The sequence below is a fragment of the Propithecus coquereli genome, unplaced genomic scaffold, assembly GCF_000956105.1.
Source record: "Propithecus coquereli isolate 6110/MARCELLA unplaced genomic scaffold, Pcoq_1.0 Scaffold3, whole genome shotgun sequence".
Classification (NCBI taxonomy): Eukaryota; Metazoa; Chordata; class Mammalia; order Primates; family Indriidae; genus Propithecus; species Propithecus coquereli.
This window is the reverse complement of record NW_012148618.1, coordinates 19,134,829-19,149,320: the sequence shown is the minus strand read 5'-3', so window position 1 is coordinate 19,149,320 and position 14,492 is coordinate 19,134,829. Positions and strand designations below refer to the sequence as shown.

The 14,492-nt window shown below is 38.5% G+C and overlaps 1 protein-coding gene across 1 annotated transcript in view; it reads left to right on the top strand.

Annotated features, from left to right (window-relative positions):
• Positions 1 to 14,492, top strand: part of FBN1 (fibrillin 1) — a 228,476-nt gene that overhangs the window by 123,594 nt on the left and 90,390 nt on the right. Inside the window, exons 10-16 of the mRNA XM_012649439.1 lie at positions 2,156 to 2,335; positions 2,982 to 3,122; positions 4,872 to 4,991; positions 7,893 to 8,018; positions 9,665 to 9,787; positions 12,924 to 13,046; positions 14,139 to 14,291. Coding sequence (XP_012504893.1) covers positions 2,156 to 2,335; positions 2,982 to 3,122; positions 4,872 to 4,991; positions 7,893 to 8,018; positions 9,665 to 9,787; positions 12,924 to 13,046; positions 14,139 to 14,291 — 966 coding nt within the window. The remainder of the gene's footprint in view (positions 1 to 2,155; positions 2,336 to 2,981; positions 3,123 to 4,871; positions 4,992 to 7,892; positions 8,019 to 9,664; positions 9,788 to 12,923; positions 13,047 to 14,138; positions 14,292 to 14,492) is intronic.

Here is a 14,492-nt window from a genome sequence, read left to right as displayed (position 1 = left end):
CAGAAATGCTGATAAGCTAACCAACTTCTTTTATATAAATCTGAAAAGTCTTAAAAAGAAAGGCTGAATTGGTGCTTACAAGTGCTTGGAAGCAAAATGCGTTCCTTAATATAATTGCCATTCAATTAAATCCAACACGTAGTTAATGAATTCCTCTTATGTACAATCTGCAGGGCTAGGCTGAGAGTGGGGACTAGTCATGAATTATACGTGATCTTTGACTTCAAAGACTATGCTGTTCTAGTGGTAGAAACTTGGTGAAAGCAGGCACCCAGGAAATGATGGATATGGCACACCCAGATGATGACTCTGTAGGAATAATCACTGTTGTTTGACAAAAGGGATTGTAGCATCCTGAGTTGTGGAAGCATGAACAGTATATAACTCCTTTCTAAATATAGTCAAGTACTACAGAATCTCTGTGAGTTGAAATTCCAGCTGGATAATAATTAAAATGCTGTAGTAGAATTCTCTGAAAACATAACAACACAAACTTGACCTGAGTTGGAAACGTCAAATATGATTGAAGAAGTTTTAGAAATGGACTAGAAAATATCAAAAGGGTTTGTGCTAGCTAGGCATATTTGGCCACATGTAAATTGGCAGAATGTTCCATGAGGTTGAAATATAAATATTAAATGTATTTCAGTAAGACATATTACCATCTTAAAATAAGTTAAATTTTAGTAAATAAGGAAAAGAAAAATATTAGCCTAATTTCTATTAATGGCTGAAACGAGTATAGAAAATATCCATGGGAAAATCACTGTGTAAATGTGATAATAAAATGACCAACATTGTGGCAAGAGAGAAAAAAAAAAGAAATTTAAAAATCACATAATTAACTTATAGAAGGGAACTATGACAAAATACGGCTATTTGTAGGAAACGTTAAAATAAATACATCCCTGGAAACCTGGATACTGCTTAAAAATACCATTTTGGAAGCTCAGAAAAAAAAAATTGTCACAAACCTAAAGATGATTTATTCTGATAAAGACCTGACATTATGAAAAATAGTAATCATCCTAAAAATGTGCAATCATAGGGAACCATGATTAAGTCAGGGTGTACTCATTGCAAGGATGACAATGCAGCATTAATACCAGACCCACCATCCCCTGGTATTTCTCCTCCCCCGTGGACTGCTTCTCCATCTCTTTTGTTGTCTTTTACAAATCAGTATTCCTCAGGGTCCTGTCTCCAGACTTGCTTCTCTTTGACTTCCACAGCTTTCTTAGATGAGCTCATCCATGCCTATGGCTTTAAATACCACCTCTCTACTGATGACTCCAAAACTTACACGCAGCCCTGATTCCTCCTCTAGGTTGCAGACTCTTACACCATGGCCATGTGATATCTCCACTTGGATGTATGATATCTCAAAACTCATGTGTTCAAATGGAACTTGGCTTCTACCCACCAAACCTGTCCCCACCACAACTTTGCCCATCTCAGGCAAGGGCACCAACATTCACCCAGTTGCTCAACCAGACAACTAGAAGTCATTCTTGATTTCTTGTTCCCTCAGCTCTGACATCTACTCCTTCACCAAGCATTACCCATTTATCTCTAAAATATTCTTCAGATTTGTCCACTTCTATCCCATCTCACCACTGCCTCCTTGTCCAGCCATCACTATCTCACCCTTGGTCTTCTGCAACAGCCTTGCTCCCTCCAGTACATTCTCCAGTGTCAAGAAGAGGGATCTTCTGAAAATGGTCATCTGATCATGTCCTGCCCCTGCTGAAGACCTCCTATGGTTCTGCATTGCACATAAGATAAAATCCAAGCTTTTTAGTGTGTGCTCCAGAGAGCCCTGAGGGATCCACAAGTGGGATTGGATGGAGAAAGGAGCATCTTATGTTTTCTGTGAAGTGAATTTTGATACAAGTATAGACTTCCTAGGTTTTGGGAGGGGCAGGTGATATGGTACACACTCTGGGGAAGTTTGTTTTGGGTTTGATTTATTGTTCCAGAATGATCACTGCTGTAGGTATTAAAAATGAAAATGAAGTCAGTTGGTTCTTTTCGTTTTCTTCAATTGACCTATGTAGTTTGAAGATCAATTTTATTTAAAAATTTCTTTAAAAGGTAAGGATGACTGATAAGCTACAGCTCAGCTGTTGTGTTATGTTGTATTGTGTTTTTCCAGAGGATTTCAACAAGCTGTGCTCTGTCCCTATGGTACTTCCTGGGAGACCAGAATATCCTCCCCCACCCCTGGGTCCCATTCCTCCAGTTCTCCCTGTTCCTCCTGGATTTCCTCCTGGACCTCAAATTCCAATCCCTCGACCACCGGTGGAATATCCATATCCATCTCGGGAACCACCAAGTAAGATTCAGAAATCATCTAGTTATTTTTCTTGTGTTAATCACGTTAATTTTTTTGTTGTTTATTTATGCTGCTTCAGGCATTAAGTAAGTTTTCCAGTTCTTAGATTCAGTTTTTTAGTTTAAATAGTGTTGTATATGTGTTTCTCAGTTTTCCTATTGCATAGAGAAAAACGAGAGGCTTCCTTTCATATTCTCCAGAGGGTTATGTCCTTTTGTTATTGATGTTTTCAGAAAACTGTGGGAGAGTTACAGGAGAGATTTAAATCTGATTCACAGGACTAATTAATAGAGGAGGAATAAAATTATACAGATAGCTTGAAAAGCAGTTTTGCAAATAATTCAATACCAGTATGTTTCTGCTTTTGTTATTTTCCCAAACTGGAGGCTTGAGAGTGAGGTGGTGGATGGAGCAGGGAGAAGCAGGCAGAGGGGCAGGCTGGAGCCGGGCTGCATGCTTCCCTGTGCGCACAGTGCAAGCGCGATCTCTGTTGGCAGGGTGGAAACAGGCTCTGTTGTCACCAGGTGACCTTTGCCCAAAGAAATCCTTCCTGATTCAGTGTCTTGTCCATTGTTGCCAGATAAAGTACTGATGAAAGGAACCAGAGTTAAAATAATTTTAATGCGGTTTAATGTTATCCTTCTAGGGGTGCTGCCAGTCAATGTCACTGATTACTGCCAGTTGGTCCGCTATCTCTGTCAGAACGGGCGCTGCATTCCAACTCCGGGGAGCTACCGGTGCGAGTGCAACAAAGGATTCCAGCTGGACCTCCGTGGGGAGTGTATTGGTATGTGCTCGATCTTTGGTTGGCAACGAGAAGCTATTGCAATTCTGTTCCACGACTGTGTTGGTTTTCTGTTGCTGCTGTAGCAAATTACCTCAAACTCAGTGGCTTGACACAACACAAATTTATTACCTTTCAGTTCTATAGCTTAGAAATCCAACACAGGTCTTACTGGGCTAACATCTGGGGGTTGGCAGGGCTGTGTTCCTTCTGGAGGCTCTTGAGCATAGTCCATTTCCTTGCCTTTTTCAACTACTAGTGGCTGCCTGCATCCTTAGCTCACGGCCCCTTCCTCCATCTTCAAAGCCAGCAGTGTAGCATCTTCAAACCTCTCTGTGACCCTCTGGTTTTCTCTTCCAATTTCCTTTTCCTCGTTTAAGGATCTTTGTGATTATATTGGACCACCTGTATAATCCAGGAAACTCTCCCCATCTTGAGGTCAGTGGAGTAGCAACCTTAATTCTACCTGCAACTTTTATTTCCACTTTGCCATGTAACATATTCATGGTTTCTGGGGAGTAGGACATGCACCTGTTTGGTGGCCGTTGTTCCGCCTACTATGGTGACTTTTAACTTCTGTTGTAAAGTATATTCAAGCCACTGCTGGTAACTCCAACTTAACTCAGCCTACCCAAAGACTGGCTGTTAAAAGAAAGCATTAAAAATATCCCAAAATTATGACATTTTTCACATTTTACTAACTTAAATGGGTAACTTACCACCTCTCTCTGGTTAGTCATTAAAAACTGAAGAGAGAAACTTTAAATTGCTGATGAGGTATTTAAGGTGGTGAAGGGATGAATTGTAACATGAGAATAATCAGTTTGTTGGATGGATATGAACACCCGATTGCCATCTACTTTTTTTTTTTTTTTTTAGTAAATTCACCTCTTAGTTCTGTTACAAATTCCAATTCTATAATTATGAATCAGTCGAACATGGGTTGTTCTTGTTTTCCCAAGCTATTATATTTAGTTTCCTGGTGGTACGAACACTTCTTCCAGAGCTGGGCAGAAGAGGAACATCCAGCTCAGGGTTGGGGAATGTGAGGGCAGAACTGCATCTGCTGCTAAGAAGCATGTGGACAAGTGGGTTGGTTATCCTGGCTAAGCATGTGGACAAGCGGGTTGATTATCCTGGCTAAGCTGCAGGTTCCTCATCTTCACAAATAGGAGGGTAATAAACCAGTTTCTCCCTAAGTGTCTGATAACTCTAAGTGACTAACACCAGCAGGAGCCTGTGTGTTGAGGACATCCGGGGATGGGGCGGACTCGATGGTGGGGAGAACACTGCTCTTGAAATGACAGTGGTTTCATGTTTTGTTCTAATGTTCTTCGTGGAACTCAGCAGGGGATGCTTAGACATGGTTAGGTCTTCTTTTTATTGGAAAAAATAGAGCTTCAAGAGATACTCAGAATCTTATCCAGAAGCCACTTCTGAAATGTTAGTCTGTTTGATTCTTTTATGCCAGACTCAAGGAAAGGAGAATGTTTATTAGCTTGAAGTGTCAAGTTGCTATGTGTTTGGAATTTTTCTCTGAAAAATGACACATGAAAATAATATACTTTAACTGCTCAAAAAGTCTTCAAATGGCTAGTGACTTGGTGTATTGTAATGGAAAGATAAACGATCCTTTTATTATGCTATTTATTTCTTAAAAGGAAAATGCTTTATACATGTAAAAGAAACCCATAAAGTCTTAGAATTATGAGCTATTGCTGATTTCTCGCTACAATGTACTGTGCTTTGCAGATGTTGATGAATGTGAGAAAAACCCTTGCGCCGGTGGCGAGTGTATTAATAACCAGGGTTCGTACACCTGTCAGTGCCGAGCTGGGTATCAGAGCACACTCACGCGAACGGAGTGCCGAGGTATGGTCCTGGCGTGGAATGTGGGGCATATTGCTAAATGAGAGGTTGGCTTCAGAGGAGTTCAGTGGAGTTTAGCCCTTGTCAGAAGAGGCAAATATAGTCCCATTGCTTTTTGCACTTAATCCCAAAAATTGTCACTCTGAAGGACAGTGTCATAAAATCTAGCAAACATTCAAATGATTTTGTAAGATGCCTCTGTGCCTGTAGGAATATCTTATTTTCAATACTCTTTTGTCTCATCACTATTGCCTATTAAGTTTTCATCTGAGAGGTCAAGAGTAGGATTGTCCTTTATGACACAGAAACTGAGAAAAGTTTCAGGTGAAATTATATGCAATTAATATCTTAATGGAAAGGTCCGAAGGGTAAGGAAGTCACCTCTAAGTCCTTGCTGCTTGTTAACGTGATCAGCAGCAACAGTACCTAGGAACTGGTTGGAAATGCAGCCTCTCAGGTCCACTGAGACCTACTGAGTCAGAATCTGCATTACAAGGTCCCCTGGTGATCTATATGCACATTAAAATTTGAGAAACACTGCTATAAATATCCCATCATAGAAATTTCCCATTATTAATTTATTAAGCCATCCAATATTCCTTTTTAAAATGACTTATGTACTAAGTTTCTAAAACAGAAATAAATAAGATATACTACTCACCCTTAGGGAGCCTAAATATCTACCTCGATAGCTATAAACTTGGCACAAAATAAACTGCATCATTAATGCAGTAAAGCCAGATAAAAATAAGCAAGCACTCTTTAAATTTAATTCAAGGAAAGGTAGAGAGGTTTATTATCACGTAAAAAATTGGCAGTCATTAATAAGCATGTGTAAATTGAAAATATATAGAAGTTTTAATTTTTATCAGTAAACTGGTTTCAGAATCTTTGAATTTGGTTCTTAGGGATTTCTTGCCATTCATGCCATAAACTACAGTACTTATAAATGACAATTCTGAGCAGAAAAAAATGGAACATGACCTTACAAACTGCTAATATTTCTGTGACCTACTCACTGAATTATGAATATGGATAGGCTGAATGTTTAACTGAGTTGAGAACCATCTAATATTATAACTATTGTTTAAAATAATTAGCATGTACAAATAGTACACTAGGCCTTTTTCAATAGTAGCAAATAAGATGAAATCAATGTCCAGATACTGCACTGTTAGATAAGCAAAGAGAAATGATTATTGAGAGCCCTCAGCTGGGGCAAGGTCCAGCCAGTGTAAACGCATGTGGTTGTCATCAGTCTGAGACTTTAGACTAGAGACTAAGGATGACCTGAATGCTTAAGCACAGTCTTCTCAAAGAGCTAGTGCTAAGCTCACCCTGAACTTAAGACTTTGAGAACATGCTCACATTATTTTGTAGGTGAAAGTTGCCACAGAATGGTCCAAAGGGCTGTGTACTTAGCTGAGAAGAAGCATTTGAAGGGTTGAATAGACGGGATAGCAAGACAGACAGAACCACAGTAGAGAACTTGGAATGGCAAGCTTTTCATTTGTCTTAAAAGGCGATGGGGAGCCCCATGGCATTCTGCACTTGGTGAGGAGAGAAAAAGATGAACTCTTTATTCTGTTTCTTTTAACTTCGGGCCTCAAAAATTTTGGGAGCCTAAAAAAAAAAAAAGTCTGCTCAAGAATATGTGGCTTTTACCATTTTTTTGGAGTGTGGAGCAAGCCCGATTTTACCAAGGATAAAGAAATAAATGAGAGAGAAAAAGATCGTAGGTTGTTGGCACAAAGATCAGACAGAAGAAAAGCCCAGACTGCCTCAGCTAGTCCAGTGACTCGTGTGGAAACCACTGCAGGATTTGCCCAGAAAGAAAGTGCGTCTGAGGGTCAACCACAAGACACCATGCAGACGCAGGGTAGACAGTCAGAATAACCGACAGGCCGTGAATGCACATTCTTGTTGTCCAGAGAGTGTTCAGGGTGCTTCTACTCTGGCAGATGTTGCCTCCACTCTGCACAGATAGGTCTGCTCCCATCCAGGTCAACACAGTTTCCTGGTCCCTATCTTCTGGGAAAATAAACCCTGGAAATGATTGTATGCAGTGTAGACAAGGCAGTTTGTGTTCATCCTCTTTGATGTTCATCCAGGGTTGTAGCTTCTAGGAACTGAGGGAAACAGATAATCCAGTGGACCATGTTGTCTACTCTGAGTTGATTATGAATCTTTAAATGAGAGATCAGAAACAGTCTGAGTTATTGTCATTTTTACCACATATGAAGCTCTATTGTGTACTTTGGCATAATATTAAGCACAATAGAAAAAAGGGGGAAATACCTCCACAGTACCAATATTTTATTTGGTAGATAGAATACTCACAAAGTTATTTTTAAAAAGACTAAGAATATATAAGCAATAAAACTGTACTTGGACCAGAATTGTCATAAGGAAGGTAGATATTTCAGAGTTATCTGACTGATGGTTTTCAAGCACAGAATTGAATGATTTTTTTAAAAAATAGTATTTCTGTTTTATTGTTCTGATAAGAGTTATATGATTGGCCTTTCTTAATCATGAGTTTAAAGATGCCAGTCAAGGTTCAGTATAAATAACAATACATACTGGCTCGATAAATTAGCTCGGAAAGTGGTGGAGAAGAATCTATTTTGTTTATAGATTTGAGATTTAAGGAGTCTTATTACAAATTAGAGTTAGATTTGATGTGATTATGTATGTATTTTTTTCTGTCATATGTCTTTCCAACTCCGATAACTATAAATGTCATATTATTTGATAGCCAATTTATGTTGAAGCATATTATTAATATTAAATAATTAAAACCCAAGGCTAGGATCAGAAGTTTAGAAATGGAGGAAGGGGGAAATAAAACAATTTTAAATTCCCTAAGTAAAGGTATGTCTTCCTTTTTAACTTTGATTTTAGACATTGACGAATGTTTACAGAATGGCCGGATCTGCAATAATGGACGTTGCATCAACACAGATGGCAGTTTCCACTGTGTGTGTAACGCCGGCTTTCACGTTACACGAGATGGGAAGAACTGTGAAGGTAGTAACAGTATAATAATGTCATTCCTCTTCTTTGATTGCAGTTTCAATATCAGAGGTCTTTAACATGATCAAGCCAAACGTTGAGTGTAAGGTCAAAATATCAAACATGTTGCGGGTATTTTATCTGGGAGGCAAGCCTAATTTTCCACAACTTAGTTCACATTTGTAAGAGTGAAACATTTTAGTATACTAGGAGAGCATGCCATTTAAAGATCCCTGGTGATGAAATTTTTGTAGCATAAGTCGTTACTTCCTAATTTAATAAATCAGAATTTGTGCATTTTTAAAAATAGGACATACCTACACCCATATATTCTCTAGTCATTTATAATTCTTTTGTTTAAAGTGTCTTCCTGGTGATAAAATACTACTAATCAATATCTGAAAATGTAGAATTTGTCTGAAAGAAACATTAACTATTGAGAGCCAGCCTTTAATATTGCCTCTTGAATTAATCACCTCATTTCAAATTGGGCTACTTTAAACATTTTCCCCCCTGCCATTTTTTCCTGAATAGAAAATATGACTATTATTGATAAGTTTCCACCTCATAGACCTTTAGCAAAAAACTAAGAATGCTCCTTACCGTGTTTCCCAGTGTCTTTGGGAAATATCCCAAGAATCTATTCATACATTAAAAGAATTTCAAAATTATTCTTAGAAACATTTTTGGCAGAGTATTATCTCAGTGATTCAATTCAAAGACTTAATGTCAAAATTCCCAGTTGGGGTAGAATCCTGTTAAGAAAAAGAAAAAAAATCCCTGTAGGCCCAGCTACTTGGGAGGCTGAAGCAGGAGGATCGCTTGAGCTGAGGAGTTTGAGGCTATAGTGTGCCTAACAGTGCCTGTGAATAGGTGCTGTACTCCAGCCTGGCTAACATAGCAAGACCTCAACGCTAAAAAAGAGAAAAGAAAAGAAAAGAAGTATCATAAAGTACTTTGGCCTTTCTAAAGTCTGTAAGTGAAAACACATCATGTCCAAAAGAGCTGCCTCCCTAGACAGCTCTAATATTAAATAAAGTAACATATTGATGAATTTAAAGAACTGTGCCTATGATCAAGGGACCCTAAAGGTTAGCTGGCACAGCTATAATGCACAGTTAAGTCTTGCATTTTAAAAAATCCGTTTTTTTCCTAACACCTATTTAAAATTCCTTCAAACTACAAGCCGTCTTCTGGTTTCTACTTTTAAAAGAATTAGGATGAGGACTCAATACATTTCAGATTCCATTAGTCTTAGCTTTTATTTTATTTTCATTTTCAGGGTATTAGAAGTAATGTGAATCTGTGAAATAAATATGCCCACTAGGCTATTGACACACTTTTAAGTTTGTAAACTGCTATTCCTAAAAAGAATTATGATAACTCCTATTGAATCAAATTTCATATATCACATATATTATACATATAAATCTAGCCCTATAGTTTGCACGCACATGTCAAAACTCAAGAACTTACGAGCTATGTATTTCACATGTCCCCTTTTCTCCTTATATGATGTAATTTGGATGAAAATTAGCCTTGGGCTATAATAATCAAAAATGAAAAAAATGTGAAGAAGCAGAATTAAATTCATCTAGGTTGGCTTCCTTTGTAAATTTACTTTTCTGGTCATAAGAGAATGTATTTCTTTTATTTTTCAGATATGGATGAATGCAGCATAAGGAACATGTGCCTTAATGGAATGTGTATTAATGAAGATGGCAGTTTTAAATGTATTTGCAAACCTGGGTTCCAGCTGGCGTCAGATGGGCGTTACTGCAAAGGTTTGTGTTGTAAACTCTCAATCACATTCTTTGCCTGCTTTTCCTACTCTCTGTGTTGTTTACAGGTACCACCTTTCCTTGCTGATTCTCCCCATTTAAAGTACACCTAATTCTGGTTTGGGAAACCTGACTGGGAACTTAAGTCCAGCCATCCAAAGAGCTACAGTTTATACCCAGAAGGCTGTTCTCATTTCAGAAAGGGTATTTGAGGTCTTCCCAAAAGAGCCTGAAAGGGCTATGTAGCAAATAAATAAGCCAAACTGCCAGCTAGTCTTCCAGCAGATGTCGGCATCTTTCTAACGAAGCTGAGTTCAGCCTCTTTCTTTCTAGTTGGGGAATGAGGGCAGTTAGGCTTCCCGATGGCTGTCATTTGCCACGTCTCACATTTTGACTTGGACGGAATGTTGTAGACTCTTACCTGCCATGATCTCTTCTTTGTGATTCCCTTCAGGTATCCCAAGAAATGAAAAATTTTTTGTGGACAATTTCTTTAGGTTTTGTCAAGTTATATAAGCAAAAAGGAAAATGGGATTAAGCAGAAGAAAAAAAAACACACCAAGAACCATTGTTTAGCTTGATCACTTTTGAAATAATCTTATTACTCCAGAAATTTAAGCACATGAGGATTTTTATTTGTCCTGTTGAAAATTGGGGTCCTAAGAAAAGTCATCAGAGATAAATTTGTGCTTAGTGTCTCCTGCCTTACATAGTCAAAGATTAGTGATTACTACACATGGGTTCAAGATCTGAGTTGGAACCAGACTTCTCAAAGACTCTTATACTCAAAACAGTTGCAGAAAATCTGCTAAAATGCTGTACTCAGAGCTTCTGTTCATAGTTTCAGATGCAAAAGTGTAGAGAGTCAGGCTATTCAAGGTGAGAAAGCAGGATAAAGTCCTATGGTGCCTCTTTTCTGAGTGGCCCTGGTGGACAGCTTTGGTAAGCACGTTATGGAAGAAAGCCTTGTACTAAGTCCTTGGCAAGATGTGCATTTTCTCCAGGCTTGAAAGAACTTCTAGCCTTTGCTTGTTTACCTACATTCTCTATGACCTTCACATCAATGGCTCTTAATATTGTGCAAATCTGTTTTTGCAGCAAGAGAAAACAGTTTTTCAAATTTGAAGTAGGAAAATGGTTTCTATACTTTTGAGCCCTGTGCTGTGAGGAACTTATATGGGAAGATAGGATTATCACGTGGAAATATTCTACAATGTAAGACAGCATAAAACAAAGTACCGTATTGTGCAAATTAAATACTGTACAAGTAAAAAAGAAAGGGGAGGGGAACGATTGCTGGAATATTTGGAATTAGACTTCCAAACAAAATAATAGAAGGAAATGTGAAAGCCCCTTTGTGAGCAGACGTTCTGTGAGAACACATACTCTTCTTGTCAATGCACAGAGTACGCTAAGATTCACTTTCAGTGCCTATAGGCTGCTGGTGACCCAGGCTGCAGCCTCTCAGCATTAGCTATGACCAATAGATAATGCTATCCCAGAAGACATTATGACCTCATACATGAAATGAGGTTTGGCAACCATTTACAACCAGTGAGATAGTATCTTATCAATAAATGGATTGTTCTATTCATTTGAATGTGCTGATGATTTGAATGGTTTGCTCTAACTTTAGCATTCTTAAGGATCAGAGAGAAAGCGAAAAGGCTCCATAGCTCCATGTTATTACCCATGTCTTCTTTCTTCTAGTGTATAGAATATAGAATACACAACATTATAAAAAGACTAAAGGAAAAAAAAGGGAAGAAAATAATACCTTGTATGCTGAATTTCTTCCTTTTCATAATTTCCCTCTCTAAGCTACTAGATAAGATTTTCTCTTAGCACTGAGCACTTAGTTCTGATCCCACAAAGATGTGACTGTTCAAAGCTGAATCAACAATGCTAATTTAGTTTCTACAATTAATTAATCTGATGAACAACGCGGCCTCTCTGATCACTCTCTGAAAGTTGAGGCCGCTGATCTTAAGCAATGTTACGTCCCTCTGGACCCACATTACGTCTCTGTCCTCATTAAAAAGCCTTCCTGTTACCTGTCGGGCCGTAGTCTCCACTGTTCTACTGTATGTTTCCACTTGAACAAAAAGATCACCAGAATAACTGAACCAATTTGAGTTCATGTATTTAAATATAAATGCCATTTTAAATACAGTCTGTACACGGAATCTTGGACCACCCAAATATATTTTGTGCCAAACAACACAAGCTAAGTAAAACACGAAGGTGTTTCACTCTCAATTTGCCTTTTTAAGGTCAGAAGAAAGGAAATACACTAGTTGTGTATTATAAAAGGAGTTGTTATAAAATGACTTGCTTCTAAGTGTTATGTTTTCCAAAACGCAATTTTGGTACCTTTTCTGCTTTCCCATATTAAGGGGAAAAAAACTCTGCTATTATTAGTATGTGCCCAATAAAGTTTTTTTTTACCAGACCTCACTAAGTATACATATACAAAACTATAAAATATTTGTAATGCTCAAGAAAGACTTGGCTGGGTTCCAGTTGCTTATAGTGCTGTTATTGGCCAAGAATATTCAAAATTATCTCTAATCATTTTCTGTTCTTTCTCTATGGTCTTCCCTCAAGGCTTTAGTCGTACATCTCTTAATATTAGGCTAATTGTCCCAGAGCTAAGGCATGGTTGATAATGGAATGGATACCAGTCTGAGTGACGAATGTCAAAAAAAAAGCTTCCTGCCCAAGTCAAAGATGCAGTTTATTATCAAGTTCAATTCCTGGCAGTCCTGGAAGAGCTACAGTGTGATGCATTACACAAAACCCTTTGTCTCTTAGCAGTTATTTTTCTTCTTCCTCCAATTCTGTTTTTGCCTTTGTGATTATTTTGGATTTAAAAAAAAGAAAACCTCTTGGGAGAATATTATTAAAGTAGCTTTTCATGGGAAAGTAATAAGCTGTAATAGTTGATCTCTCTTGATTTTGTTACTATTCTTTCAAAGGAAAATGAGACTGCATCTCATTGAGCTTTTATTTTTTGACGCTGCGTGTTATTAAAATTTTCTATCTTCCCCATTTTCAAGTGTTATAATGCGATTGTAAATGTGTTACGATTTTAGACGAATGTCACTTCATTCTTAATAAGTGTTTCTCTCCACCGCAGACATTAACGAATGTGAAACACCTGGGATCTGCATGAATGGACGCTGCGTGAACACTGATGGCTCCTACAGGTGTGAATGCTTCCCTGGCCTGGCCGTGGGTCTGGATGGACGTGTGTGTGTCGGTAAGAAAAAGCCCTGACTAGACTGTGGTAGAGGTCCGCCCTCTCTCAGTCAGTGAAGCCCACCAATAACAAGTGCTCTCTGCTGTAGCAGATAAGAGATAGTGAATATTTGTGGAGCAACAAACCAACAGGGCTCAGTTCTCTTCTTCAAAACATTATTTGTTAATTTAAGGAATAGAAAGATGTGCTGAGATAAATGAAAAGCAGGAAAATCCCCACCTCTCCTTCCCCCTTTTCTTCCCTAATCCCATAGCTGTCCTCAGTTTTCTCTAGCCCTCTTTTCTTGATAATTAATGGCCTTTGAGATTGGCCTATATATGCTCATTATCTCAAACATTTTAATAGAGAACTAATGCCCAAGGGTTGTATAGAAAGCAGAGGAGAATATAGATATTCCAGAAACGTGTGTGATGATAATTTTATGTGGCTTTATAAGAAGTATGAGACTTGTTGGGAAAAGGGACACAAATTTTATCCAAATTATTTTCAAGAAAGGTATTCAGTAAACCCTTTGAATAGGGAAAGGATTGGGCTTAGCTGGAAACTCCCTCCCTGGTGGTAAAGATAACACTGCTTAGTTGACAGCATCTACAGATTTATATAATGACCCTTTTACAGATTAAACTTTCTCCTTTTTGGAAAGTACACCTAATTCAGACATTCAGTAATTGCATGTTTATTTTGGGGTAGGCCACATTTCTAATGAAGGTCTTATTTAGCGTGGTGTGAGATTCAGCATTCATCCATCATTCATTCAACATTTATTAAGTGCCTGTTCTGCACAGGCCTGGGGAAGACAAAAATGAATGAGATATCATCCCAGCACTTAAGGGTGTCACAGTTGGGTAAACCATGATAGTGTCTAGAAAACTGGAGTCTGGCCATTGGTTTCCACTTCTTGGAAGCTGAATGTGTTTTGTTTCTTGTTTTCGGTTTTGGTTTTTTTTTCTTTCTGTTGAGCCCTAATACCAGGGGCATTTTCTGTGAGTTAGAACAGAGACAATGGATAAATGAAGCCAGCTTCAACTCTGACCTTGGGGGTTCTCACTGTTTGAAGTGACAGTGCGATGACAGATGCTTCTTCCCGTTTAGACACACACATGCGGAGCACATGCTACGGTGGATACAAGAGAGGCCAGTGTGTCAAACCCTTGTTTGGTGCCGTTACTAAATCTGAATGCTGTTGTGCCAGCACCGAGTATGCATTTGGGGAACCTTGCCAGCCATGTCCTGCACAGAATTCGGGTATGTGATATCACTGAGATACCCTCATGCTGCCAGCCTTCTGCCATGATCTGAGGTCTTTGTATGTATGGAAGTCACAAAGAAACATTACATTATGGTCTCTAGGTATATCATCATCTTCCTGGGGTCTGGTCAGAGGCTAGCTGGTGTCTAATCACGTGTTACTCACCCAATCCTCACAATCATTTGGAACAGGGAGTG